Genomic DNA, 26,122 nt, shown 5'->3' on the forward strand with positions numbered 1-26,122 from the left:
TGTGAATATTTTATATTCATATTTTGTTCTATAGTGGGAACACTTGCCACTGAAGACGACCTTTTTCTTGGGTCGAAACACGTTTGGAAGTTTTAATAACATAACAAGATAAAGTGGAGTACTGACTTTGGAAATATTACTCTGCAACAAAAGGAAGATTAGATTGCATTTTTCCATCAACACTGAGAAACCTTCAGTACATTCAACTTCTTCCAATCCTCATAGAGACTATTTTAGAATCATTATGTGTATATATATGTGACTGTGATTTTTAAAATTGAGTTTTTAACTCCCTAACTGGGCTGTGTCCCCTGGCTGGACGGTTATTTTTTTTCTTCATTGTAAATAAAGGATTTAATTATATCTATCAATCTATTGTAGGTTACCTTAAGTGGAGCAGCAGGGAAATGCTTGACTAACTAGCAGAAGGTTGCCAGTTCAAATCCTCGCTGGTACTATATTGGGCAGCAGCGATGTAGGAATATGCTTGTCTAAAAGGTTTCAGGAAGATGCTGAAAAGCATCATCTCATCTGCGTGGGAGGAGGCAATGGTCAACCCCTCTTGTATTCTACCAAAGACAGCCACAGGGCTCTGTGGGCACCAGGAGTCGAAATCAACTTGACGGCACACTTACCTATCTATCTACACATATTTGGATTCTTTCTTGGACAAACTGATGTGGTGTTGTCCATGCCAAAATCACCAATGTCAGTTTTGTGTCCCAAAACGAATTAGAGATTCCTGCTTCGGCATGGGTTCACATAATCATGCGAATGTTGATTACCCACTTTAAACCTCGATTCAAACAATTGTGTGAGTCAGGCCAAGATCTTGCTGCAGTTCGGATGCCATTCCCGTTGATCACGTTGATCAGAACACCACTAGCACAAATGCTCATCTTTCTAGGAGCTTCTCCAGCATGTTCCCACAAAAAACTGTTTGGTTTTACAAGAAACCATCAGACTGTCTTTGTATCTGCCTGTCTCCCAGACCAATGCTGCCACCTCCCCAAAGAACTCCCTGTTAACGGTGGGGACGCTCCTGTCTCAATTTGTCTGGCTATTAATTACAAAAAATCATATCCAGTTTCGTGCAGGGGAAGCCTAAGGTTTGGGGCACCCCCTGGTGGTGCCGACACTCTGAAATGGAAGCATCTCTCTCTCCAGCAAAGAGGCATGCTCACAAAGATTTGGTGTTCTTGCAAGGAAAAATTGAGCAGAAAGCAGTGCTTGTTCCAGAGTTTCCTTTTGTCAAGGTGGGTTTGGCAAGGAAGAGAGAAGTTCATGGAAAGTACCGATTATCACAGGTTCTCCCTTTGCGTTTTCAGCTATTTACAGTTCAGCAATATATACCCGGTTTCCATTATCATGACATGGGGGTGAATTTCAGCAACTTGGCATCGCCTTGGCATTGTGAAAGCCCACAGTCATAACAATGACTTTTTTTTTTTGAAGGCATCTAAGGACAGACATCATAGAGGTTTATAAAATTACAAGTGAATTTTGGCCCGTTGAATAACGGGCGCTAGTAACGGCGCTCCTGGACCCCCGCCGCCATTCCCCCTCCCTCCGCCGTTCCCCCCCTACCTTTAAGGGCCAAATCGGCCCAGGCATTTGCCCCCACCAGGCCGGGGAGACGGAGACCGGGGGCGGAGCGGAGGCCATGTAACCTTAAAAAAAAATTTACTCCCGCGGCCGCCGACGACGACCACCCACCCTCCTTCCCACCCAGCTGCCGAGTCCCCCTTACCCTGGCCGACTGCTGTCGGCCGAAGACAGCCCTTAATTTAAGAGGCCGAGAGGAGCTCGCAAGCAGAGCTCCTCTCTGTGCAAAGCCTCTTGCCGAACTGCCGCTTTGGGCGCTTGCGTCCCTTGCGCCCAAAGCGGCAGTTCGGCAAGAGGCTTTGCACAGAGAGGAGCTCTGCTTGCGAGCTCCTCTCGGCCTCTTAAATTAAGGGCTGTCTTCGGCCGACAGCAGTCGGCCAGGGTAAGGGGGACTCGGCAGCTGGGAGGGAGGGTGGGCGGGCGGCGGCGGCGGCCGCGGGAGTAAATTTTTTGTTAAGGTTACATGGCCTCCGCTCCGCCCCCGGCCTCCATCTATTTTGGCCGAGGCGGCGGCTCTGCCGCCGCCTTGGTCACTTTCCCGCCGCCTCCTCTCCAGCTTCTTCGGGGCGGCCGCTTCTGGCCGCCCAAGATGGCTGCCGGGTGCCGGCGAGCGTGTCTCCCTTGCCCTGTTCTGCGCCTGCGCTTCGCGCAGGCGCAGAACAGGCCAGGGAGGCACGAACACACACCTTGGTGTCCGTCCACGGACGGACACCAAGGCTTTTATTAGAGAGGATGCCTGGCCTCTTTCCAGATTAGACCCTGCAACGGGGTCACGTTGTATCTCGGAAGTGTGCTTCCGCACTTTCTGTGTTGTGACATCGCAGTCCCTACGCGGACAGCAGGGTGCCGTTCACATTTCCAATGCCCTGTTTCGAATTTAATCGCTGCGATATAGAGCTAGGGTGTCGTTTATCCGGGGTAAGGAAGTTGCTGTTTGAGGGGGGTTGTCAATTTCCGCGAGACGGCCCCCCCTGCTGCTTAAGTTTCAAATGCAACTTGCCTGAACGGAGGCATTTTGCTGCTATTGAGCAGACAGTCTGGAAAGCGCCTGGGTGTGGAGAAATAAATTTTTCTCCCTTTCTCACACAGGGGTCATCATTCCATGAAGCCGATGGCCAAGAAATTTAGGGCTGACCCAAGGAAGTACTTCTTCCACACAGAGCATAATTAATCTATGGAATTCTCTGCCACAGGATGTGGTGATGGGCCACCAGTTTGGAGAGCTTTAAAAGGGGCTTAGACAAATTCACGGAGGACAGGTCTGCCAGTGGCTACTAGTCCTGATGGTTATAGGCTCCCTCCAAGCTCAGAGGCAAGATGCCTCTCAATACCAGTTGCAGGGAAGCAACAACGGGAGACGGGGCATGCCCTCATCTCTGTGGCATCTCTGTGGCATCTGGTGGGCCACTGTGGGGAAGAGAGTGCTGGACTGGATGAGCCTTGCGGAGACCCAGCAGGGTTCTTATGCATCTGCTTGGCTGAAGGGTTAAGTTTGGGATCATCCACAGAATACAGCAGAGACCCTTTATTAATTACGTGGTGTGTTTTTTTAAGTAACAGTAGAGATCAACCATGAAGTGTACATTACTCCCCCAACCCCCTGCTCAATAGACCTGCTAAACCTGAAAAAGGTGGAGCGTGCCGAAGAATCTCTCACACGGCTGTACAAAGGGAACCACTTGCTTCTGGGAGGGTTCTGCTGTGATTAATCTAAGCCGGTGTGGGCAGGGGGCCAGGTGGACCTCTCCAGCCAATTTCTAGAGGGCCACCCTCTGCCCAAGGTGGGGATTTTTGCAAAGGATTTGCAACATCCTTTTTTTTTTGTTTCCTCTGATGAGAAGAGCAGCCAGATTTAGCCTCCTGTTACAAGCTGAGTCCAAACACACCCACCCGATGCCTTTGGCAATTAAGCAAGTCAAGACAGCTCCAATGGGACCGGGGCACCTAGTAATTATTCCGAACACAGCTGTAGAATCAGAAGGATTTATGAGAGAGGAGAGAGTCACATTTTCTCAAGTCACACTGGTAATTCAGCCTCGACTGCAAAGGGGGCCATAGGAACATAGGAAGCTGCCTTATACCGAGTCAGACCATTGGTCCATCTAGCTCAGTATTGTCTTCACAGACCGGCAGCGGCTCCTCCAAGGTTTCCGGCTGCAGGGGTCTCTCCCTTGCCTACAGCAAGTAATGAGAACATTTCCTTTTATTTCCCCTGCAACCTTAAGAGGGCGATCGCCATCATTTCAGTTTTACAGGTCGGAGAAGTGAAGCTGAGAGAAGGAATCAAAGTGTTTCTTCCCCTCCTAGGGTATCCTTTCGTCCAAGCACCCTAAGCCTAATAGAGTTCTAGCCAAGAGATTGCACACCCGGACTCATGGAAAGGGGGACCCCTTTAACCTGGCTCGACTGAGAACTAGAAGTCTGCAATTTGGCCCGTTGTTAGAGAGCAGTCAAAATGAAAATATATTTGACAATGCAAATGGGGAGCGTGAGGGGGAGAGAATGGACTCATTAACCAATCTGATGTGGAGGAAATGCTGACCCTCAAATGTTACACGTTATTATTGCTCGGGACAAATACAAAATATATGTGCCAAGGAGTGATATTTTCTTACCGCATGAGCATCCTGATGCAGCCATCCGTGGAAGACAGGGTGGAAAGGCTGAAGCTCTGCAAGGACCGGAAAATAAAAAATCTTGGTTTAAGTCTTTATGCATCCTTTTTGCCCCACCACCAAAGATGTCATCGAAATGGAGTCACTCCAACCCTTCTCCCCTTCCCTTAACCACCACATCTTAGTCCCAAATCCAAGTGGTTAAAGGATTATCAATTCTTTGAACACTTATTTATCACCAAAACGGAGAGAGAGAGAGCGCGCGTGCACACTTATTTTTAGTTCGTTCATTTCATTTTAGTGCAAGTATAATTAGTTCACGTATAGTTTTCGTTCAAGTTCATTTTAGTTCAAGTATAATTCATGCTACTTGAACAATTATCTGAATCAAATAATTATATAAATTAGTTATGCTCCCCTATATAGTTCAAAATTGGCTGGGGTTTTTTTTAGCACTGGAGGAATTATGTGCGATTCAGAAGCTTGCTTGCTTCTTTGGGACTGTCTATAGTCCTAGAAACTACTGTTGCTTTATTAAAAGAGATCGAGATCGAGAGAAAGATCAGCGGTCAGTATTTATACAAATTACACATGCCCCTCTATACAGCTGAGAACCGACCACCTTTTCATTCTACAGGATGCATTCTTGTCATTCAAAAGCTTGCCTGCACCTCTGTGACTTTTCCATTTGTCCCCATAACAATGTGATACTACTCTTGGATGGTTTGTGTTCTTTAAATGTGCACTCAGTGATATGGATTGCTTATGCCCCCTCTTTGTAGGCAAGAACTGGCCATCTTTTAACTGCAGAGCAATTCCGTGCACACGAATTCCAGAGCTTGCTCGCGCTTTTCGCATTTGCAGAAATAAAGGCACGTGAAAACCTTCCTCCCACGAATGCCTCCGTGCAGTCATCCTGACCCTAAGGTGGTGCTGTGCTCCCTCGACAGGCCTCTCCTGGCTGCCGTTTTCATGTGCCTTTTCTTCTCGTCTTCTCCTTTTCCTGTCCATACATGTGTTTCTGTTTTGTAGAGAATGCTCATATTTTTTAAGTGTAGCTGGGCTGGTGGGTGGGCTTTAAGAAGCCGTTTCTTCTCTCTCTCTCTCCCCTCCCTCCTTTCCTCTTCCTTGTACAGGAAACGGCCCAAAACATTAAAAGGTTTTTAGTTTTTTCGGGGGGGGGAAGCAAACCACGAAAAAAATAAAAAATGAAAGAAAAATAAATCCCACATTATTTCATGTTCAACTCACTCCTCCTTCCAGCCCAGATCACCGCTTGCAATTGGATACTAATTACTTGGGGGGTGGGGGTGAAAGTTGGTGGGGGCATAACAAGGGGGGGTGAATTTTTTTTAAAAAGGGGAAGGAAGGCGGATCCACGTGGTTTAATCGGAGACAGACAGAGATCCCATTGTTCAAAATCAATATAAAAAAAAACCCCAGGCAGACAGAAGAAAAGGGGAGAAAAATCAGAAAGCAGAAAAGATGTGGACACATTTATAAGCTGCATTCAGAGGCAGCTTTTGCAAAGAAAAGCTCCACGCGCGGGGAAAAGGAGAAAGACGCGAAACCGTCGCGGAAGGACAAAGTTTTTGGTTTCTTTCGGCATTTTATTCCTCCCGGTTTGGCAAAAAGCGACTAAAAAGAGAAGAAAAAGCAGGTGCTTGGTGGCTGGGGGAGCGGGGTGGCCTTTTCTCCGGCTGGCTTTCTTTTTCTTTTGCAAAGGCCCGGGGGAAACTGGGTCGGGCCAAAAAAATAAATAAATTATTATTATTTTTTAATCCTGCTGGAAAATGTGAATTTGGGTTGCCCTGCCTGGGCCGGCGGAAGGTGGGACAGAAGAAAAGATAAATTGATTGGAATTATGCAATAATGATTTTATTTTATTTTTTAACCGAGCCAGGAGTTCAGTGGCGGGGGGACCCTGTTAGCAAATTTAAAAATAAGTGAATCGCCTCTTTTTTTAAAAAAATAGGGATTCCCTCCCCACCAAAAATCCGGGCCGAGCGTTTTACTTTTCTTAAGAGTTTGCAAGCTCTGTATGTGTGTGTGTGGTTTTGTTTTGCTTTAATGCTAAAACTAATTCTGTTTTGGGACAGGGTGTGTGTCACCCACACACACACACACACACCTTCAACGCACACTTTCTGCTTTTGTTTCCATGCAATCATCTTTTCTCTACTCACCTAGGAGTAAGCTCCATTGAACACAGTGGGGCTTTCTTCTGAGTAAACATGCCCAGGTTTGTGCTGATAGTTGCTTGATGCTTGCAGTACTTGAGTTGCAGATTGGAGTTTGTAGACTGGGGGTCGTGAATTGCAATTTAATGGGGGGGGGGTTGTATGTATGTGAGTTTAACTGCATTAGCACGGATGGCCAGTGGGTTTTCTCCCCTGTTCTTTGGTAAAGGCATTTGGGAGAAACTCTGCATCTGGGGGATTTTGACTTTAAAAGTTGCATCATGGCAGATAATGTTCCTGTAGGGGGGGGGTTTCTTAGAGAAGCCCCCTCCCCATTTAATTACTGGTATATTGAAAGCTGGTGTGTGTGTACGCGCAAATGTGATTTCTAAAGTTGCCGGGGGGGTTAAATGTGTAAATGGGGAGTCATATATTCCTTTAAGAGGCAGTCATGGGGTGGGTTAGTGGGGTTGCCCCATGGCTGTGGGGCCCAGACTTGGGGATGTTTGGGGTGATAATTTGGGTGTGAAAGGTAATTTGAGGCCTAATTTGCATCTTAATTATATGGGGGGGGGGGAAATCCCAGCCTCTTCCCTCAGAGCTGAGAGCTAGGAGGGGAATTTCACTTTGGTTGGTTTTTTAAAAGATCTTTTAACTCTTTCTGGGGCTTTCTGTGCAGAACAAAGATGTCATTGACTGAAAAATACAATAAATATTGTTTGGGGATTTCTTTCCTGTATTCCTGCACCCTCCACAGGTGGGGGGCAGATCTCCCCCACCCTACACGTGAAGGGAAGATGCCTGTTTACTTTCTTAATTTTTGGGAAGGGGGGATTCCACCCCACTCCATGATGGAGTTTTGATTTTTTTAAAAAATTACTTGTGTGAGTAATAAAATGCTGGTTTGGGTGATATTAATGTTTAGGGGGTTTTTTCCTGCTTGACCCCCACCACCCAGATTTATAACCCCGTATTTCTTAAGGTGCCGTGAACCAGGCAGAAGGCGTAGGTGGTTAGTTTTATTTTACCTTTTAAAAACCCTTTTTTTTTTCCTGCATGTTTCAACTTAAAAAGCACAATCCCTTTTTGCATGGGACATAACTTAGAATACCAGAGTATCTTCCACTCTAGGCTCCTTGAAGAAAGAGCAGGATATTTATTTTTATTTATTTAACATATTTTAATACCACCCAAAACTTAAGTCTCTGGGCGGTTTACAACAAAAACAAAGAGTTAAAGCATTAGTTAAAACAAATCAATGACGAATTGAAACATTGGTTAAAATAATGACAACAAAAAGTTTCAAACATTATAAGAATTTAAAACAAAACAATATAAATGTCAAAACAAATAAATGCATGCTGGATTTTGCTCCAGCTGTATTTTATTGTTGTTCTTTATTGTTAAATGTATACCCTGCCTTTCATTAAGAAAATCTCAAGGCGGCTGTATATTTACTTGGGGGGCATAGAAGCCAACATGGAGTTTGACTCGTCCTATTTCTCCTCTTAGGGGTCTCTTATTTCATTGAAGGGGTCATCCTTGGGCCCCTTGCTCATGTAAAAGGGGGGGAGGCAGAGACTTGGGGCTGCCCCCTTTCCCCATTTTTCTTTGTCTGTGTGTCTACCTTCTTTATTTTGAAATTGGGAAGGGCAGGTGATGGGATTGATCGTGGGCCCCCCCCCAATAGATTCACTTTTTGGTGGAGAGAGGAGATAGATTTAGGAAGGCCATTCTCTCCTAGTTTTAACCTCGACTTCCTTATGGTTGCAATCCTCTGCACAGTTTACCTGGGAGTAAAGCCCCCATTGGACACAGTGGGGCTGATTTCTGAGTAAGCCCAACCTAACCTAGGGTTACACTGTGCATGCATTTTTATCTTCTGTATTTGTGGTGGGATTAAGAATCTGTATCTCCTTGACCCCCTCGGTTCTATACAGACTGGGGGGGTCCAGGGATGTGGGCTCCATCTTTTCTGTTCCCTTGTGACTTTGGGGTTGCCACCCATGTTTACCTGAGAGTAAAACCCCTTGGACATCTGCGTAAATGTGCTTAGGATTGCCGTGTGTGTGTGTGTGTGTGTGTGTGTGTGATTGTTTTACGTGAGCCATTAAATACACTACGCTTTCCAAAAACAAGATTCAAAGCTTATATTTAAAGAGGGGGGGAAATACAATTAAAAGGTGGGAGGTGCAGCTAAATATAGAGGGAGTAACAAATGCAAAACTAATGGCCGTGTAAGGAAAAAAGTACTATTTTTGGTATGAAAGTATCAAGCAAGTGAGGGTTGGGGAAGACAGACTAACCATGACAGATTTGAAATATATGTTGTTGTTTTTTGTTGTTGTTTTTTAAGGGAGGTAGCATGCATTTCATGTCATAGGAACATAGGAAGCTGCCATATACTGAGTCAGGCCATTGGTCCATCTAGCTCAGTATTGTCTTCACAGACTGGCAGCGGCTTCTCCAAGGTTGCAGGCAGGAATCTCATAGACGTTTGTGTGAAACGGATGGGAGGGGGAGGAAATGTGTTCCATCCTTGTTGCAGGCAAAGCTCTTTGGAGGAGGGGGGCGGGGAGGCAGCATGGATTTGTTTTGGTGTGTCGTCTTCCCCCCCCCGCCCTGGGTGCCCTTTTTTGCACACTTTGCCCCCAATTAATTTTAGCAGGGGGTAGGCATTGGGATTAATCGTGCCCCCGTCCCGTCCCATTATCCTCCCCCAGCCTCAATGACAGCCCATCTCATTCGTCTCCTCCCTTTTTTGCAGGCGAGAAGGACAGGAGAGGAGATGCCCAGACGGAAAGCGGCCGCGGCCTCGTCATCCGGAGGGGGCCTGGCCTGGGACGGGACCAGCTCCGGCAACGGCACTGGAGCGCGCAAGCGGCCCGCCTCGGCGCGGGGGGCACCTCAGAAGAAGAAGAGCCGCGGTGGCAACGGAGGCGGCAGCAGCAGCAGCAGTGATGAGAGAGACGGCCTGGGGGTGCCCCCTGCGACCACCACCCTCGGAGGCAAGAAGGCAGCCCGGCCCGCAGGAGGACGGGGAGCAGAGCACAACCCCCAGACGAATACCCCCAACTCAACAACCGCCGTGGTGGTCAGCGAACCCGAACACAGCAAGGAGCGCATTGTAAGGGGAAAGGGGAGATGCCTGCGGCGTGGCGGGGGGTGTTTCTCGTGGTCAGACACCCCCAGTTATTCTGTTATGGGGGTTGCCAATCAGCCGGCGGTATGGAACTTCTTGTAAGAGGGCCTGGTAGGATTTGGAGGTCTAGGCTAGAGGCATGCCCCTCTGGGGGACAGAAGAGCACCAGTCTGATCCTCTTCCCTGGGGCTGTGCACTGCTCTGGCCTTCCTGCAGGATGTTGGACTACCAGATGTTGGGGACTGTCGGCCGCCGTGGCTGAGGTGGTGGCCCAACATCCAGGGGCCAACTTTTGAGAGCCCTGGCCACAGGGGAGTTCCCTGCTCCAGCAGAGACCAGGCAGCAGTGCTGACTCAGGCAGAAGACTGGACACAACACACCCACCCACACCCCCTTCCCAATGAAAGGGGAAGCCCAGCCCCAACTCGATTAGCATGACTGCCAGCCACACTTTCTCCTCCAAACCTCCCCACCCACCCACCCCTTTGTCTGCCTGCAGATCTGTCTCCTTGCAGTGGGGCGGGCTGTGGGTGCAGTGCGGGGGGCGGGGGACAGGCAAGAGCTGCCAGTTTGCTGGTTAAAATGGCCAGGCTAATCAACATGCAGAGTTGCCCATCTTGAAACTTTCTCCCCCCACCAAAAAGAAATAATAATAATAAAAATCTTTGCCTGAACATTGTGTAGGGTAGCACATGTTTTCACCAGTGCCGCTGCGGTCAGGTTTGGGTCTGGTTTGTGAGTGGTGCAGCCTGCCCGTTTGGAGAGTGTATCTTAACGTCCGTGGTGTCCGGCCGCCTTCTCGGGAAGTCCTGCTTAAGCAGAGTAGGACTTGCTCCTGAGCCAGCGCGGCGTCCCGTATCACTACTGAATCGTTTCGGGAGTTTTTAACGAAGAACGGCTTGATTTCAAGGAGGCAGGCTAATCGGCCTTCCAAGTAACGGGGCAGGAGGCCACTATCAGCTCAGCTAGTCCCCTCCCCGGCTTTCCTATACTGTGGCAGAAGTCAGCTGTTCCTTCCGTCCGGGTTTCCTGTTTCCACGCCGGTTCTTCTGCTGTAACCTAAATTGTATTTCTGCTGGCAGGTTTACAGTATGTGGTGTGTAGAAAAGAACGACCCAGGAAATCGGGGCGAAAGCTGGATTTGGCGGTGCTTCAGGGTCCTGATAGCTAGGATGAGAATTGGACCACTTTCTTGTCTGATCTGTGACGTTCTTGCCTTGAGTACAGTATGGGGGGGGGGGGGTTAGTGACCCTTGTATCCGGACGCTTTGGTTCTTATCAGTCCATCCAAAGATCAGGATGTGTAAGATCAGGGTTGATCTGGTTTACTGTGTGAACTGGCTTCTGACCACCGGTGGTTAAATGGAACCTCCACATCCAGAGGCAGTCTGCCTCAGAGTACCAGGTGCGGGAAGTCAAACGGGGAAAGGCTGTTGTCGTACTAGTCTGCCTTTCGGCTTCCTGGAGGCGTCACGTCAGCCACTGTGAGGAAGCAGGACTCTTCATTCAACAAGCGGCTTCACCTAAAGTTCATTGCTGTTCAGGTCTTGCAGTGCAGATTCTGAACTCAGTACCAAACCATTGGTTCAGGTCCACTGGTGGCCAAGCCCTAAGCATGGCCAGGCTCTGAGGAGGAAAGCTGGTCTTGTGGTAGCAAGCATGACTTGTCCCTTTAGCTAAGCAGGGTCCGCCCTGGTTGCATATGAATGGAGACTTGATTTCTGAGCACTATAAGATATCCCCCTTAGGGGATGGAGCTATTCTGGGAAGAGCATCTAGGCTCCAAGTTCCCTTTCTGGCGTCTCCAAGATAGGGCTGAGAGAGACTCCTGCCTGCAACCTTGGAGGAGCTGCTGCCAGTCTGTGAAGACAGTGCTGAGCTAGATAGACCAATGGTCTGACTCAGTATATGGCAGCTTCTGATGTTCTGTTACAGAGACTGCCAGAGTACCCGGCGTTCCCATTCCTGCAGGTACAGCACATCTGACGTTTCCTCTTTCTCCTTCCTCCTCCCAGAAACTTGAAGGGTCCAAGTTCAAGGGGCAGCTTCTGATATTTGGAGCAACAAACTGGGACCTGATTGGCCGCAAAGAAGTGCCTAAGCAACAAGGTAGGTTGTAGCCGTGTGAACTGGTTTTTCTAGATTAAATGACCGGGCGGTGTGTGAGCACGTTTTATAAACACAAACGCTCTAGAAAGGACTTGAGGTGGTTTGCTGCTTTAGCGGTTTCTGTTGGATGCTCTGCTGCTGCATGTTGACTGGAAGGTCAAGTTTAAGTTCTGGTAAGCTGCCTCTGCTGAGGATGTGAGATGAATAATAATGAAAAAGTTAAATCGAGTTTTTTCGGGAGAGGCAAGATACTGAGTCATCAAGTCCATTTTTAACTCTGACTGTGATTTTGTCCATCTTGGCGAAGGAAGATGTGTGAACAGAGAGTTCAGAAAGGAATCTGTAGAAAGCACAAAAATATCTTAACGGGTTGGAACTACGTGGAGGCTTGAGACTCCAATACAAGTGGAGTGTTAAATACTGCATTGCCCATCATGTCTCGGGGAGTTCCAGGGTTGGCGCTTCCTGGTCCAGTATGTGAATAAAGGAGGAATAGCCAGGTGTAGATGTTCCCACAATCTTGACTGCCGGTTGAACACTGTCAGGGTGGGATGCCACACGAAACGTGACTGGATTCGTGGCTGAACTCCCAGGTCTGGTTTTCACTAGGGTGGCAGATCTGTGTCTGGGCTGTACCACTTTGTTTGTTTGTTTCTCAGATTTGTAGACTTGCCCAGAAGCTCTCTTACCCCTGGACTTCGGGGCCCCACAGGCCTGCACTGTGCCAGACGGCTGAGTGTGATTGTGACCTCTAAAGCTGGGTGCTTTAGCGACAGAGTGGGGAGTGGGGAAAGAAAATATGTGGGATGGGAATTCGTTAAGTTGCATGCTGAAATGTTCCTGCTAATGCATATTTGCAGAAATATACCTTTTTATATAATGTATATATTTAATATATGTTTTATATTCTTATTTTCTTTTGAGTTCAGTTGCTGTTTATGCCGTCAAGAAGCCACATGTTAAATGTTGCATGTGTCACAGGGTGTGTGTGTGTGTGTGTGTGTGTGTGTGTGTGTGTGTAGGAGGAGGAGGATGCTTAACTTGCGGCATGGGGTGGCTCCAAAGGCTTTTATTATTACTATTTATTTATTTATTCATTCATTCATTCATTCATTCAATTACATCAAAAAAACAAGGCCGTCCAAGTGTGTGTGTTTAAATTATTCCTCTGGAAGTTTGAGCCTGCAACCCTAACCGCTGCTAACTGGGCAGAGAGACATCTTTTTTTAACGTGGTGATGCTCTTTATTGAGCGGGGGGGGGGTCACTGGCCCTCTCCACCCCCAGCACAGCATCCCTCCAGCGACTGTGGCTGGGGTCTATCTTGTGTTTCTTTTTTAGATTGTGAGCCCTTTGGGGATAGGGCGCCATCATATTTACTTATTTATTATTTCTCTATGTAAACCGCTTTGGGAACTTTTGTGGAAAAGCAGTAGATCAGTATTTGTTGTTGCTGTTAATGGGACCGGCTTGCTGCCTCTCCAGAGCACCTAATTGCCGTTCCTTTGCTGGGTTGTATCAGAATGCAAGAAGGGACACACACACACACACACACCCCCGCCAGCACGGCTCTTATCACAGCGCTGACGTCTGTCTCCCCGCTTAGACTGTGCAGCCTTTGTCTGCTGCCTGGTTTAAAGACGTCTGAGCTTGGATGGTGACTGAGCAAGACAAAAGGTGGGAGGTTGCAGGGTGGCACGCTGAATGTGTAGAGGGGACACACGTGGGGCTTAGCATCCGTGTCTGCTGGAACCTCGCATTGCAACCTAACCCCAGTCAACATTTTCTAAACTGCACTCCTCTCTGCTCCGAGAGGTGTAGCCTGAATTGGGCCAAGACCAACTTCTGCTTCTGGGATTCAGCCCCTGCAGCAAGGACAGCCCTTGGCAGGGCAGGCTGTGAGCCTCAGTTGAATGAACGGTGCTCAGAAGTAGAGCATCTGGCTGTATGCAAAATGTCCTGGGAGAGGAGAGCTGGTCTGGTGGTAGCAAACATGACTTGTCCCCTTAGCTAAGCAGGGTCCGCCCTGGCTGCGTATGAAAGGGAGACTAGAAGTGTGAGCACTGGAAGAAGATATTCCCCTTAGGGGACGGAGCCACTCTGGGAAGAGCATCTGAGGTTCCAAGTTCCTTCCCTGGCAGCATCTCCAAGAGAGGGCTGAGACAGACTCCTGCCTGCAACCTGGGAGAAGCCGCTGCCAGTCTGTGAAGACAATACTGAGCTAGATGGACCCAGGGCCTGACTCAGTTTATGACAGCTTCCTATTTTCTTTCTATGTCCCAAGTTCAGTTCCTAGCCTTTGCAGTTAAAGGGTCCCAGCAGGAGAGGAGGGGCCTTGCTCCGCTTGAAGCCCAGGTAGGAGCGTCAAGCTGCTGGCAGTCAGAGCAGACGCTACTGGGTTAGATGGACTTAGATAGACCTGACTCGGCATGGCAGCTTCATACGTTCATCGCTTAGTCTTTAAATGTTCTTTTTCCCTCCTCAGCCGCCTACCGTAACCTGGGCCAGAACTTGTGGGGGCCCCACAGGTATGGGTGTCTCTCGGGGATCCAAGTCCGGACGGTGGTCTCAGGACCATGTGCTGCTCATAGTCTCCTCATCACCACAGAGGGGAAGCTCTGGAGCTGGGGTAAGGAGCAGAAGTTCTCCATGGGCATTTTGGTGGGGAGAGCCGTCTCGGGGTGGAGCATCTGTTTTGTCTGCGGGAGGGCTTGGGCTCAATCTTCAGCCTCTCCAATGGAAAGGGGTTTTGCAGCAGGGTGAGGGGAGGCTGCAACCAGTAGAAATCCTGGGCTAGAGAGACCAATGATTGGATTGAGCACAAAACAACTTCTTCTCTCTCTCTCTCTCTCTCTCCCTCTATGTGTGTGTGTGTGTAGGACGCAATGACAAAGGTCAGCTGGGCCACGGAGATACCACGCGGGTGGACGCCCCCAAGCCGATTGAAGTGCTCAGCAGTGAAATCGTGGTCTTGGCAGCCTGTGGGCGAAGCCACACGTTGGCCCTAACAGGTACAAGGAGGTGGCTCTGTGTGCCTCTCGCTCTGCCTTCCTTTCTCTCTCCCACCTCCTCATTGGCTGGGCTGCTGTGACGCTATAGAATATTCACCAGCATTCTAACTGTTCGAGGGGGAAACGGTGAGCAATGGCATGTGGAGGGCGGAAGCATAATGTTGGGTTGGATAAGAGAACGTCTTGCATAGGCCTTAAGAAAAAGAGGGACTGTGCAATGGCAGACGGAAGAGGTAGAGGCAGGTATGGAGGCTGATAGGGCAGGAAGGGGAGCAAGGTTGCTGAAGGACTGGCCTGAGGGCTCTGAGGGGGCCTGGCTTCATGAAGTGAAGGGCTTGAGGAGGAAGAGGGATGGGATGGGGAGAGACACTGGGAGATCTCCCCTCACACAGCCAAGAGCCGCAAAGGAGAACCTGGCAGTAGATCTCGAGCATGGCACCGGTGTGTCTTCCATCTTTGCATTCCAGAGAGTGGCTCCGTATTTTCCTTTGGAGAAAACAAGATGGGGCAGCTCGGTCTCGGCAATCAGACGGATGCAGTCCCAAGCCCCACGCAGGTAGGTGCTGAGTCTTTTAAAGGTTTTTTTTTTTTAATGTAAATGGACCATTTGGATAGAAACATGCTTATGCCCAGCGTAGCTAACTTGGGCCCATGGAGATCTGAATTGGCTCTTTCCAAATCGGCGAGCTGGAAACATGTGAATACCCTGTTCAAAAGATGTTGGGAACCCAGATTGCTCTAGGGGTGTGTGTGTGTTTGTGATACATATATTGCAGGGGTGAAGAAATGTTGGCTCAGTGTATCAACCAGACAAAATATTTTACTCACCAAGCTATGTTGATGCATGGCTCATCAGGACTTTTTTCACTCATCAGACATCATTTTTTACTCTTCTCAGACTAGTAGGCTAGTGCGTTTCTCCTGGCAGGGTGTGTGTGTGTGTGTTTCCAGTCATATTTCTCATGCAGTTCTGTCAGGGCCAGTAAGATGATGTACTTGCAAACCTAAGAGCAAGTTAGATGAACATTATAACTGCAAAGTGGTCGCTAAGAGTCGACACTGACTTGACGGCATTTAATCAATCCATCAATAACTGCAAAACAAAGCTTGGCATAGAATCAGCTGTGTAGCCCTTTGAAAAATGGGGGGAACAGTTTTCATTTCCCACATGCACAGTCTGGCTCAAGGAGAGGGGTGCACACAGCAGTTTCCTCTGCGGGATACCTCTTGGTTTCTGCATGCTAATTCTCTCACCCCACCCCACCCTGTTCCCCAAACCCCTGATGTTTAGATCATGTACAATGGTCAACCAATCACCAAGATGGCCTGTGGGGCGGAGTTCAGCATGGTGATGGACTGCAAAGGGAACCTCTATTCTTTTGGATGCCCGGAATATGGACAGCTGGGTATGCTCCTGTTTTCCTTTCAAACCTTCTCTGGCTTTGATTGCATGCACAGAGAAAGATGGGGTTGTTGCTAGCCTCTGGCTTCCTTCGTGGCATCCTTCCACTCATGCTCTCTCTCTCCGACTTGTGACAGGGCACAACTCTGACGGGAAGTTCATTGCCCGAGCTCAGAGGATAGAGTTCGACTGTGAACTGGTTCCTCGTCGCGTTGCCATCTTCATAGAGAAGACAAAAGACGGCCAGATCCTTCCCGTCCCTAACGTGGTGGTGAGGGACGTGGCCTGTGGAGCCAACCACACGGTAAGGCCTGTTGTGCTGTCCCGGCTTTAGCCAAGGGCTTTATTGCGTGGGCGACGGCCAACTGGGGCTGACAAGCATACGAGGATAGCATAACTTGCAAAAGTTGTTGGTTAAAAGTGTCCACAGTGGGATTGGGGCCCTCACACTACAAATGAAAACCAACTGTGCGTAACGTGTGCCTCTTTAATGCATCTGTGTCTGTCCTCTGGGAAACACAACGCTGCTCATTCAATCTTCCTTTCCAACTTTGTAAAACAGCGAGGAATTGTGAACACACAGAATCCTTCTTGTCCTCTCCTTGCAGCTCGTCCTGGACTCACAGAAGCGTGTCTTCTCTTGGGGCTTCGGGGGCTACGGCCGACTGGGCCACGCCGAGCAGAGAGATGAGATGGTGCCACGTTTAGTGAAGCTCTTTGACTTCCCGGGACGTGGGGCAGCGCAGATTTATGCAGGCTACACTTGCTCATTCGCCGTCAGTGAAACAGGTAGGTCTGGCCACTGTCTTTTGTGGCTAGCTGCGATGGGGAGCTGTGGGGAAGGGGTGAGCACAGCAGTCGCTTCCCCCATAGCTTGTTTCAAGTTGGCTAGGGATCTCTGCCAGCAGCTGCCAGAACAAACTGCAGTTCCCTGGGTTGAGAACATTGGAGAGGCCAGTTGTGGCCTCTGACGGTGGCCAGTCACTGGCCTTGGCGGGGCATAACTTCAAAGCAGGCCAGATGGAGAGAGTCCTCCCCTGTTTCTGAACTCCCAGCTTCTCCTAGAGTCCAGGAACTCTCCATCCATGGACAGAGAACATCACCTTGCTGCAGTTAACTGCATGAAGGTGTACTTGCCCCCCAGCCTGAAACTGCTGACATCCCAGGGTTGTTAGAGGACCCAGGTTCTAGCATTTGGGGAGAGTGGCCTAATAGATTTCTGTTGCTAGCCAAGAAATCGCATGCAGGAAATTGGTTTAAATGTGGGAGTATTTGCTTGATGGCACAGTGAGGAAATGACTTGGCTGGCAAGCCAGAGGTTGCCAGTTCAAATCCCCGCTGGTATGTTACCTAAATCAGGCAGCAGTGAAATAGGAAGATGCTGAAAGGCATCATCTCATACTGCACAGGAGGCGGCAATGGTCAACCCCTCCTGTATTCTACCAAAGACAACCACCTATATCTCTGTGGTCGCCAGAAGTCGAAATCGACTTGATGGCACACTTTATTTATTTATCAGATTTGTACACCGCCGCAAACTTTCATCTCTGGGCAGGTAACAATAACATAAAAAGTTAAAAGCATACACAAAAACTAAAAGTAGATTAAATTATCTAAATTGTTTCAAGCATACACAAAAACTTAAAACAATTGAGACAATTTAATTTACCTTTACTTGCCTCTTGGTATCCCTAAACTGAAAGTGGAAGCAGACAAAGGCCTGCAGAGTAGATGGCTCCAGCAACTAAGCCAAATGCACAGTAAGAGAAAGCTGTGCATGTGAGATATTCACTCTGTCAATTTCCCCTCCCTTCTTGCTGTATCTTGAAGGTGGCCTGTTTTTCTGGGGGGCTACGAACACCTCCCGGGAGTCAACCATGTACCCCAAAACTGTGCAGGATCTTTGTGGCTGGAAAATCCGCAATTTGGCTTGTGGGTAAGAAACGTCTTTTTTTTCTTTACAGAAAAATGGGCTGCGGGGGGGCGGGGGTGAGTGTGTGCGGGGGGCGGGACACAGCGAGAAGGATGAATATACAGACTTCCCAGGACTAGTCCAGAGTTGACACTGTTGAAAAGATTGATGGTTTGCATCCCATTGCAGATTGTATGGTATTTGGCAGCTGAGTTGTCTTCAGAACTGAAAACTTTGGAAGTTTCCTGGATTGTCCCCTGAGGAAGTTCTGAAGGCAACCAAGATTGCTTCAGTGCCCCCCAAGGCCGTCCTCTGACCACTTGGAGTTGGCAGATTCTGAAATGGAGTCTGTTGATATGCAGACGAGCAGTAAGATGACCTCCCAATTGTCCACCTGCAAATGGATTTGAGTTGGACCTATTGTGCTTCCTTCATAGCCAGAAGGGCAGGGGGGGTGGGAAACAAAGGGAGAGAAATCACCATATCTTTGCGAATGTTAAGAGAGAATGTCCTGTTCGAATGGTCTTGGGGCCTGTCTTCTAAAATCTTTGTTTTGAAGGCTCTAAGGGGACAATGGAGCGCTTGCAGAATGCAGCAGGGACAGCAATCTCTGCAAAATTGGGGGCCATTTAGCCCTGGGGGAGCTTCCAGGCAAGCAGGCCTCCTCGGCTTCTGTTCTTAGCAGCCTCACTGGCCCTGGAGGCCTCTAGCTCCATGTGTTTGAAAGATGGCTGTCCTGTTTTTTCTTCCAAATGTGTGACTTCCACAGATGATGCTTCTACTGACTCAAACCATTGGTCCCTCTTGCCCAGTGCTTCTGCCTGAAACTAGCGTTTGAATGGGGGGGGAGGCTTCTGCGTGCCAAGCTGGTGCCCTGTAACTGAGCTACTATGGCCCTTCTCTGGGGACCCCCACCTCTGGCAATTAGTTATCAGAGACAGGGCATTTTCTGTGGGGCGTGCCCTTCCCGGACAGATTCACCCGGCATCCCCTCTTAGATGCCTGGTGAAAGCCACTTTCTCTGCATGCTGGAGCCGAGGACATCTCTGATGGGGTTATCCGTCCCATGTCCTCCCAGGCAGGACTGATTGAAACCTATTACCAGCCTTAAGAGCCCGGGACGAATTTCGGATGAGACTTGGCTGGGGGGGGCGGGGGGCGGTAATTTCATTAATATGCTTATCATCCTGATTTCCATTTGAGACACTTCATCTTTTGCGTTCTCCCTTGCCCCCCATCAAATCTCATGGGGCCATAGTTCAGCGGTCGGTCACACACGCTGTGTGCAGCAGGTTCCATCTCTGGGGTCCCCAGTGGGGAAGAGCGGCTCTCTGGGTGAGGATGGCGAAGGCCTCTGTCTCGCTTGACTCTCTCCCTGGCAGTGACTCCCCAGGGGGTCTCAGGCAGACAGTAGGGGTGTGCACGGAGTTGGCGGGGGCACACTTTAAGAGCGGGGGAGGATGCACTTGCCACCTCGCCATGTTTCCCCCGCCGGCGGACAATTTCCAAAAAACGTGTCGGGGCGGCAGGCAGCGTATCTCCCTGCCGCCCCGTTTACCGGATATACCCAGAAGTACTGGACGCGCCTGTGCACGTTGGGTGCAGGCGCGTCCAGGAAAAGGGCCTCCGAACAGGTTTGTGCACATCCCTAGCAGACAGCACTGGGCAAAACGGACCAGTAGTCCAACTCGGCATCAGGCCGTTCCGCGTGTCCTGTTCCTGCAGGTGGATGGGCAGGCTGGTTTGGGTTAACCCAAGGTGGTCCTGCCGCGAGTGTGAGCCCTGCCGCCATGTGGTGGGCGCCAGGACTGTAAGGGAACCTTCTCCAGAGCCCTCCGAACGGTAACCTCCTCCATGTGCCTGTTTCAGGAAGAGCAGTGTTATAGTGGCCGCAGACGAGAGCACGATCAGTTGGGGCCCCTCTCCCACCTTTGGAGAACTGGTAAGGAGGTGGTGGCGGCTGGGACAGGCTTCTCTTGCCTTCTGGACTCGCTTGTGTTGCCCACGCACCAAGGGCGCATCGTCTTTGTGTGGGGTGTAAAGGTAAAGTGTGCCGTCAAGTCGATTTCGACTCCTGGCGCCCACAGAGCCCTGTGGTCGTCTTGGGTAGAATACAGGAGGGGTTGACCTTTGCCTCCTCCCCTGCAGTATGAGATGGTGCCTTTCAGCATCTTCCTAGCAGCTGCCCGATATAGTACCAGCGGGGATTCGAACTGGCAACCTTCTGCTTGTAGTCAAGCACTTCCCCACTGCACCGTTAGGTGGCTCTGCGTGCAGTGTACGGTTACAACATTAATAATAATAATAATTTTCTGGCTTTCCAAATCCGAGTGCCTAAGTTGCATATTATGTCAATTGGCTTGAAAATCATTTCTGAGCAGAATCAGGACTGCCCATTTTGCTGCATCACTTCGCTCCCACAAGGGCTGGAGCTTAGCTTTTTGTTTTATATGAAAGCTGAAATCCAGTCGAATCTGGGTGGGCTAAGCCATCTGGGTGAGATGCTTAAAATCCAGGTGAAACCCGGAATTCCGGGGTGCACAGCAACTCGAGTGGGGTGGCTTTTCCCCTCCCACACCACCCCAGCATTCATGGGGGCCACTTAAAAGGGCCTTCCACTGGTGAGATGCCGTGTGCTTAAAGTGCCACGGAGAACACTTTTGGAGGAGAGAGCCCAAGCGCCACAAATGCTTCATGGGCCCTTGGTGGCCTCCCTTGTGGTGTGGGTTGTGAGAGCTTTCTGGGGAGTGGGCGAAAGGGACCCGTGGCCACAGAGCGTCTGTTCCTCTTGCCAGCTCGCCCTGGGCGAGGCCTTGGTAGGAAGTGGAGTTGGGTCCTTGGGGGCAGGCATCTCTGCTGCCTGCTGGCTTCACACCTCCTGGGCTAATGGATCTTCTGGTCTCTAATTGCTGGACGTTCGGAGCCTGTCTGGTGCGTTCCTTTTAAAAGGCACTTAACCGGCCTAGTGCTGTTAGGCAACAGACTCTGCCGTTGGTAGGCAGCATTTTTTCCACCTGGAAATCAGAGATCTATTTCCAGATGTCTTTATGCATGGAGCCTGCTCTCATGACCCATTTTGTTCTTCAGAGCAATAAATATCTGGTCTGTCCCTCCCCAAGTGCCGTCGCACTTTTTCCAACACAGGGCTGGATCGCCATGGCTGTAATTCCTACTCCTTTGTGCAAAGGGGTGTACTTGGTAAAGTTTTAGTGACTTCATGGGCATCTTTCTTACTCGGGCCACACATTGTTCCCTCCAACAGGGATTCCCAGATGTTGTGGAATACAACTCCCAGAACCCCCAAACAAAAGCCACTGCAGCTGGGGATTCTGGGAGTTGTAGTCTACAACATCTGGGAATCCCTGTTGGGGGGGCATTGCTGCCACATCTAAAGTGGCTCGGGAAGGCTTTCCCAAGGGCTAGTGAACACTGGGCAGCATACTGTGTTCCTGGCTTGAGGCAAGCTAATTTGTTTGTATGTGTGTGTGATCTGAAAAGCTGTCTCAAAAAGGATTCAGAGGCTGAACACTTGGGCCAAAAAGCAGCAGCAGAATACGCACACTCTCTGTGGCAAGGTTAAGTTACACATAAACACAGAACCTTGCCTCAAGCCAGGAACGTAGTATAATGCCTGGGTTTGGCTCTTGGGAGAGATTTCCTGGGCTGTGTTCCTTCTGGTGCAAAAGCCATTCGTCCTGTCCCTCGGAGGCTACAAAAGCAAACACATTTTCCGACAGAGTTGGGGAAAGGAATACGTGAAAGAGCTTTATGCTCATCTAACTGGAGTAATAGAATCAGTCCACCTGCCCAATTTGGGCCCTCCAATTCTTGGAGTACAGCTTCCATCACCCCTGACTTTTGGCCACGTGGTGGTGGGGTGCTGAGGGTTGTATCCCAACAAAAGCTGTGGGGCTGGAGTTGCACCGCCCTGATCTCCACTCGGAGATCTGAGCCGTCTTATCTCTGGCAAGGGTTCCCTCTTGTCTTCTTAGGGCTATGGAGACCACAAGCCCAAGTCCTCAACTTCAGCTCAGGAGGTGAAGACCTTGGATGGGATCTACACGGAGCAGGTGAGTGCTGAAGCAGCCACGAGGAAGCTTTGCCCAGGAGACCCCACTTAGCACCATGTACCTCCAAGGAAGGGTTTGTTCGGTTTGCGTAGAGCAGAAGGCCGCAGGTGCAATCCCTGGCAGCATCTCCAGGTAGAACTGGGAGAGACTCCTGCCTGGAACCTTGGGGAGCCGCTGCCAGCCAGAGCAGACAGTACTGAGCTAGATGGACCAAGGGCCTGTCTCGGCATAAAACGTCTTCCTGTGCTCTCTGCCCTGTCTGTCCAGGTGGCCATGGGGTACGCCCACTCCCTGGGAATCGCCCGCGACGAGAGCGAAGCCGAGAAGGAGAAGCTGAAGAAACTGCCGGAGTACAACCCGCGCACGCTCTGACACAGGCTGCCGGCCCGAATAGCCTCGACAGGCAGCTGCCGCTTCCAATGTGCACTGGGACGCAGAGTCTTATGCGAAGAGATTACGGATTACGCCGGCGTGCGTTTTTGTTAGACTACCCAAGATTTGGCTTGATAAGCAGTTTTGAAGTTTTAACTACCTGTCCCCATGACTCTTCCTCCCTCCCCCACAGCCTTTCCCCCTGAGATGGCTTGTTTTGTGTTTTGTATTTTTGGTTGGTTGGGAAGGGGTGGTTTATGTGGGAGAGATCTGCTCGTCCTCTTGAGTTTCCATTCCGATGAAAATGGCAGGACCGTTCCGTTTTTCCTTTTTTAAGTTTTTAAGATCAAATTTTGGCTAGCAATGGACCAGTAACCAGCATTTAAGAAAAGGTGAGGGACTGGCTTCAAAAAACAGAGCGGGTGTCGCCCTGAGACCTTCAAGAAGGCTGTTCCGTTTTGTAACTATTCTGTGCCCCCTCCCAGTCCTCTTCTTTTTCAAATCTACATGTTTCCTTCAGGGTTTTTTTTTAAATCAAGTTTGCCCCGAGGTGACGATGGTGCTCCCTCTTTCACACTCTTTTGTGTGGTTAATTGTTTTGTTTTTGTTTGTTCCTGCATGAGGCTTTCTTCAAAGCTAGAACTTGGCCTTGAGGTTGTAAATATCAGGTCTGCCGGCAATACAGTTGCATGGAAGCAGAGAGGCACCCCACTTTTGGTTGATTTTGTGACATCCGAAAAGGGCAGGAGATGGAGAGCTTCTCTCTGTTTTGTTTTGGGGGGCGTGACAAAATCCGGCTTCAGACATTTGGGATGAATCCTTCCCTCCCACCTCGGCACCCATTGCTTCTCCTGTGCTGGCAGACTCCTCTGGGAAATCACACAGCAACCCCTTCAGGGTTGCGTTTGCTGCAGCAGGCCATTAACTATCCTGCAGGTTCCCACAACCTTCACACTCATTGTTTTGGTTCCCAGCTGAACGAGCTCTGGGAATTGCAGTAAGAAATTCCCAGCATCTTGTTAAAGAACAACTCCCTGCATTTTGAAGAGTGGTGGGAGCCGTGACTGTTGTCTAGCCTGGCTGGCTGTGCCTAGATTTTTCAGTAGTTTAGAAGGTAGGTGGTTGCTTCCCCTGCAGTTGGCATTCTGTCCACAGCTGCTCCTTTCTCACCATGTTGTCTCGATGAAATTGGGTGCCTTCTGGACCGCGCACACTGCTCTGTCTCGACCCAAACCCACGACTGAAGGGAATTTCTCCCGCCACCTGCCCGCCCTTTTTCTCTTCTGTTCTCTATTTGCGGCCTCACTTCTGGAGTCCCCCCCTAAAGCAGTGTTGGCCGATGTCATGTGCCATTTGCAGTTCCAGGATTCTTGTAAACGTTGGGCAATGGACACTGGGTGGAGAGAGTTATCTGACATTGGGGGGTGTGGGGCTGTATAGTGCTTTATTATTTGCCTTTATATAAAAAGAAAAATCTGGATCAGAAATTGGACACTGTCTGCTTGGCTCTGTGTTCCTGTTCAAGGTCTCTCCTCTGTCCCACAGAAACCTTTGTGCTTCTGGAACAGATAATTTAGTGGGGTGGGGGGGGGGCTGCTGGGTAGGAATTTAGTGGGGGGGGGTTGCTGGGTAGGGGCAAGGTCAGAAAGGTATTTCTTCACCAAAGAGTGATGCGTTTGGATTCAAGGCATCTTCTGCCTGGCCAGCCCGAATGATTCAGAGGCCCCCTTTGGTGACCCTTTTCCCTAGGTCTTTCCTCACTGGGGTGGGGGATAGGAGGACCATTTTGGGACCATTGCAGGTTTTGATGAGGTGGGAAAGGTTCCTAGCCCCCTCCTCTAATGATCCAGTTTTCCCCTCTTTATATATCTATTTCAAAATAAATGTTTATATAAATAAAAGATGGAATGGTGTACTAGACATACCCCCCCCCCCCCCAAGACTGATTCAAGAAAGGCACAGAGCAATTGGTGCAAGTTCTCTGCCCCATAGTTCCCACAAGTGGGGCTGCCACTGGCAACTCCTTGGCTGTGTGGGCACAGAGGAGGGCTGAGCTTGAGCTTTTGGCCTGAGCCCTGCCAGCCAGAAGACCCCTCACACAAGACCCGTTATGGATTCGCACGCACGCACACCCTCATGAGGACAGCTGCTACTCTCTGTTCCTTCACAGCTTTATTCAAACAGCCTGCAGAAGCTCTTGAGAGAGAAATTTGCATGCTTTTTTTTTTTTTTTAATCATCGGAGGAACAGACTCCAGTAGTACAATTTTCATTTTTAAAAAGAGAGATGCTTTTCCACACTCATCACTGCATTCAGCCTAACGTTCTCAGACTGCCCTCCACCCTGGTCCACGATCAGTTCCTTGACGTCCACACCTGCCTCTCCAAGCGCTGCTGCGCTGAACCATTTGGGCTTGAGGCAGGACACTCCTCTTTGCCAAGCCTTGCTCCGTATCGGAGATTCGTCAAGCCCATACGGAGCTCTCTTAAGACTGTGGGCCCGTTAGCCCATCCACGCTGGAGGACAAGGGTGGTTCCCAGGCGGCAAAGAGAGCAAGCATCCTCCAGACCAGGCATACTCAACACTGGGTCCCTAGAAGTTATTGGACTTCAACTCCCATAATCCCCAGCCCCAGTGGCCTTTGGTTGGGGGTTATGGGAGTTGAAGTGGAGTGCATCGTACCCACCTATAAATGCACTTTGTTCCTTCTGTGCCCCCACAGCTGGCAGAGCCCCTGATGAACACTGCCTCAAAGCCCCTGGGGTCTAGGACTTCCCTGTGAACTGGTTTGAATTCTGTGGCCGATTCTGTTCTGCCCAGGCCGTCGAGCAGTGTGATTGCAGCCCCTCGAGGACACCCACAGAGCACTGGATGTCAGGCCTTGGAGACTGGCAAGGGACTGTAAATGGGTACTGGTGTGGACTTGAGGGCTTGCGACCCACTGGGGAGGAAATGTGTTGATGGACCAGGGAGTGTGAAGGGCTCAGGAGGGGACTCAGCTTGGCTCTTTAAACTGGCCAGAGGCACTGGGGGCTTAGCACGCACCATCCTATGCTACCAGGAGAAGAACCCATGTCATTTTTTGGAAAATTTTTGGATTATGCATGGAAGCACCAAGGCCCAGCTATTTTCGACATCTTTCTCACCCGCAGAAAGCAGGGCTGAAGGCCAACCGCTCGGCCGGATCAAGGAATCATGTTCCACCACTTGAAGGAGAAGGGCTTCCGTCGGACGTTGGTGCCGCAGTGGACTTCTCCCAAGAACTGGTGGTAGGTTTCATAGTCATCGATGAAGGTGCAGCTCAGGCCCAGGGGCTCCAGCAGCCGGCGAACTTCCTGCTCTAGGCAGCACTCTCCGTGAATGATGGGCCCAAAGGGTTTGGGGATGACGAGGTATTTCCCTAGAACCAGCATGTTGACCTGCAGGCAGGAGATACAAGAACAGCCCTGCTGGATCAGGCCCAAGGAAGCCTCTCTAGTCAAGCATCCTGCTTCACACAGTGGCCCACCAGATGCCTCTGAGAAGCCTACAGGCAAGAAGTGAGGGCATTCCTCTTTCTCCTGCTGTTTGTTGCTCCCCTGCAACTGGGATTGAGAGGCTTCAGAGCCTGGAGAGTAGCCTATATCCATCAGGACTAGCAGCCATAGGAACATAGGAAGCTGCCATATACTGAGTCAGACCCTTGGTCCATCTAGCTCAGTATTG

General features: G+C 49.9%; 3 protein-coding genes across 22 annotated transcripts in view; 1 reads left to right on the top strand and 2 right to left on the bottom strand.

Annotated features, from left to right (window-relative positions):
* Window positions 1-15,653, bottom strand: part of ARHGEF10L (Rho guanine nucleotide exchange factor 10 like) — a 117,939-nt gene extending 102,286 nt beyond the window's left edge. For 11 of the 12 annotated variants that reach the window (XM_053280544.1, XM_053280532.1, XM_053280534.1 and 8 more), the window contains exons 1-2: window positions 15,490-15,653; window positions 4,221-4,276 (exon numbers count right to left, since the gene is read on the bottom strand). In XM_053280544.1, coding sequence (XP_053136519.1) covers window positions 4,221-4,276; window positions 15,490-15,507 — 74 coding nt within the window. In that variant the 5' untranslated portion in view covers window positions 15,508-15,653. Of the gene's footprint in view, window positions 1-4,220; window positions 4,277-6,406; window positions 6,439-15,489 lie in introns of those variants that run through there. The other variant, XM_053280533.1, reaches the window with a different exon arrangement.
* On the top strand, window positions 5,562-23,909 carry RCC2 (regulator of chromosome condensation 2). 4 transcript variants are annotated; one of them, XM_053280559.1, is made up of 13 exons: window positions 5,562-5,880; window positions 9,168-9,527; window positions 11,558-11,651; window positions 14,136-14,279; window positions 14,530-14,661; window positions 15,129-15,217; window positions 15,953-16,067; window positions 16,201-16,367; window positions 16,672-16,852; window positions 17,894-17,999; window positions 19,845-19,917; window positions 21,968-22,045; window positions 22,313-23,909. In XM_053280559.1, the coding sequence occupies exons 2-13, from the start codon at window positions 9,189-9,191 to the stop codon at window positions 22,415-22,417; spliced, it is 1,623 nt and encodes a 540-aa protein (XP_053136534.1). In that variant the 5' UTR covers window positions 5,562-5,880; window positions 9,168-9,188; the 3' UTR covers window positions 22,418-23,909. The 4 variants fall into 4 exon arrangements, with proteins under 4 accessions (XP_053136534.1, XP_053136537.1, XP_053136536.1 ...); XM_053280561.1 differs by lacking the exon at window positions 5,562-5,880 and adding an exon at window positions 6,416-6,462; XM_053280560.1 differs by lacking the exon at window positions 5,562-5,880 and adding an exon at window positions 6,822-6,932.
* The window catches only part of LOC128338321 (protein-arginine deiminase type-1-like), a 54,293-nt gene continuing 43,699 nt past the window's right edge, over window positions 15,529-26,122 (bottom strand). For 5 of the 6 annotated variants that reach the window (XM_053280555.1, XM_053280548.1, XM_053280553.1 and 2 more), the window contains exon 16: window positions 24,571-25,836. In XM_053280555.1, the coding sequence (XP_053136530.1) occupies window positions 25,603-25,836 (234 nt within the window). In that variant the 3' untranslated portion in view covers window positions 24,571-25,602. Of the gene's footprint in view, window positions 15,666-24,570; window positions 25,837-26,122 lie in introns of those variants that run through there. The other variant, XM_053280549.1, reaches the window with a different exon arrangement.

The sequence above is a fragment of the Hemicordylus capensis genome, chromosome 16 (assembly GCF_027244095.1).
Source record: "Hemicordylus capensis ecotype Gifberg chromosome 16, rHemCap1.1.pri, whole genome shotgun sequence".
Taxonomy (NCBI): domain Eukaryota; kingdom Metazoa; phylum Chordata; class Lepidosauria; order Squamata; family Cordylidae; genus Hemicordylus; species Hemicordylus capensis.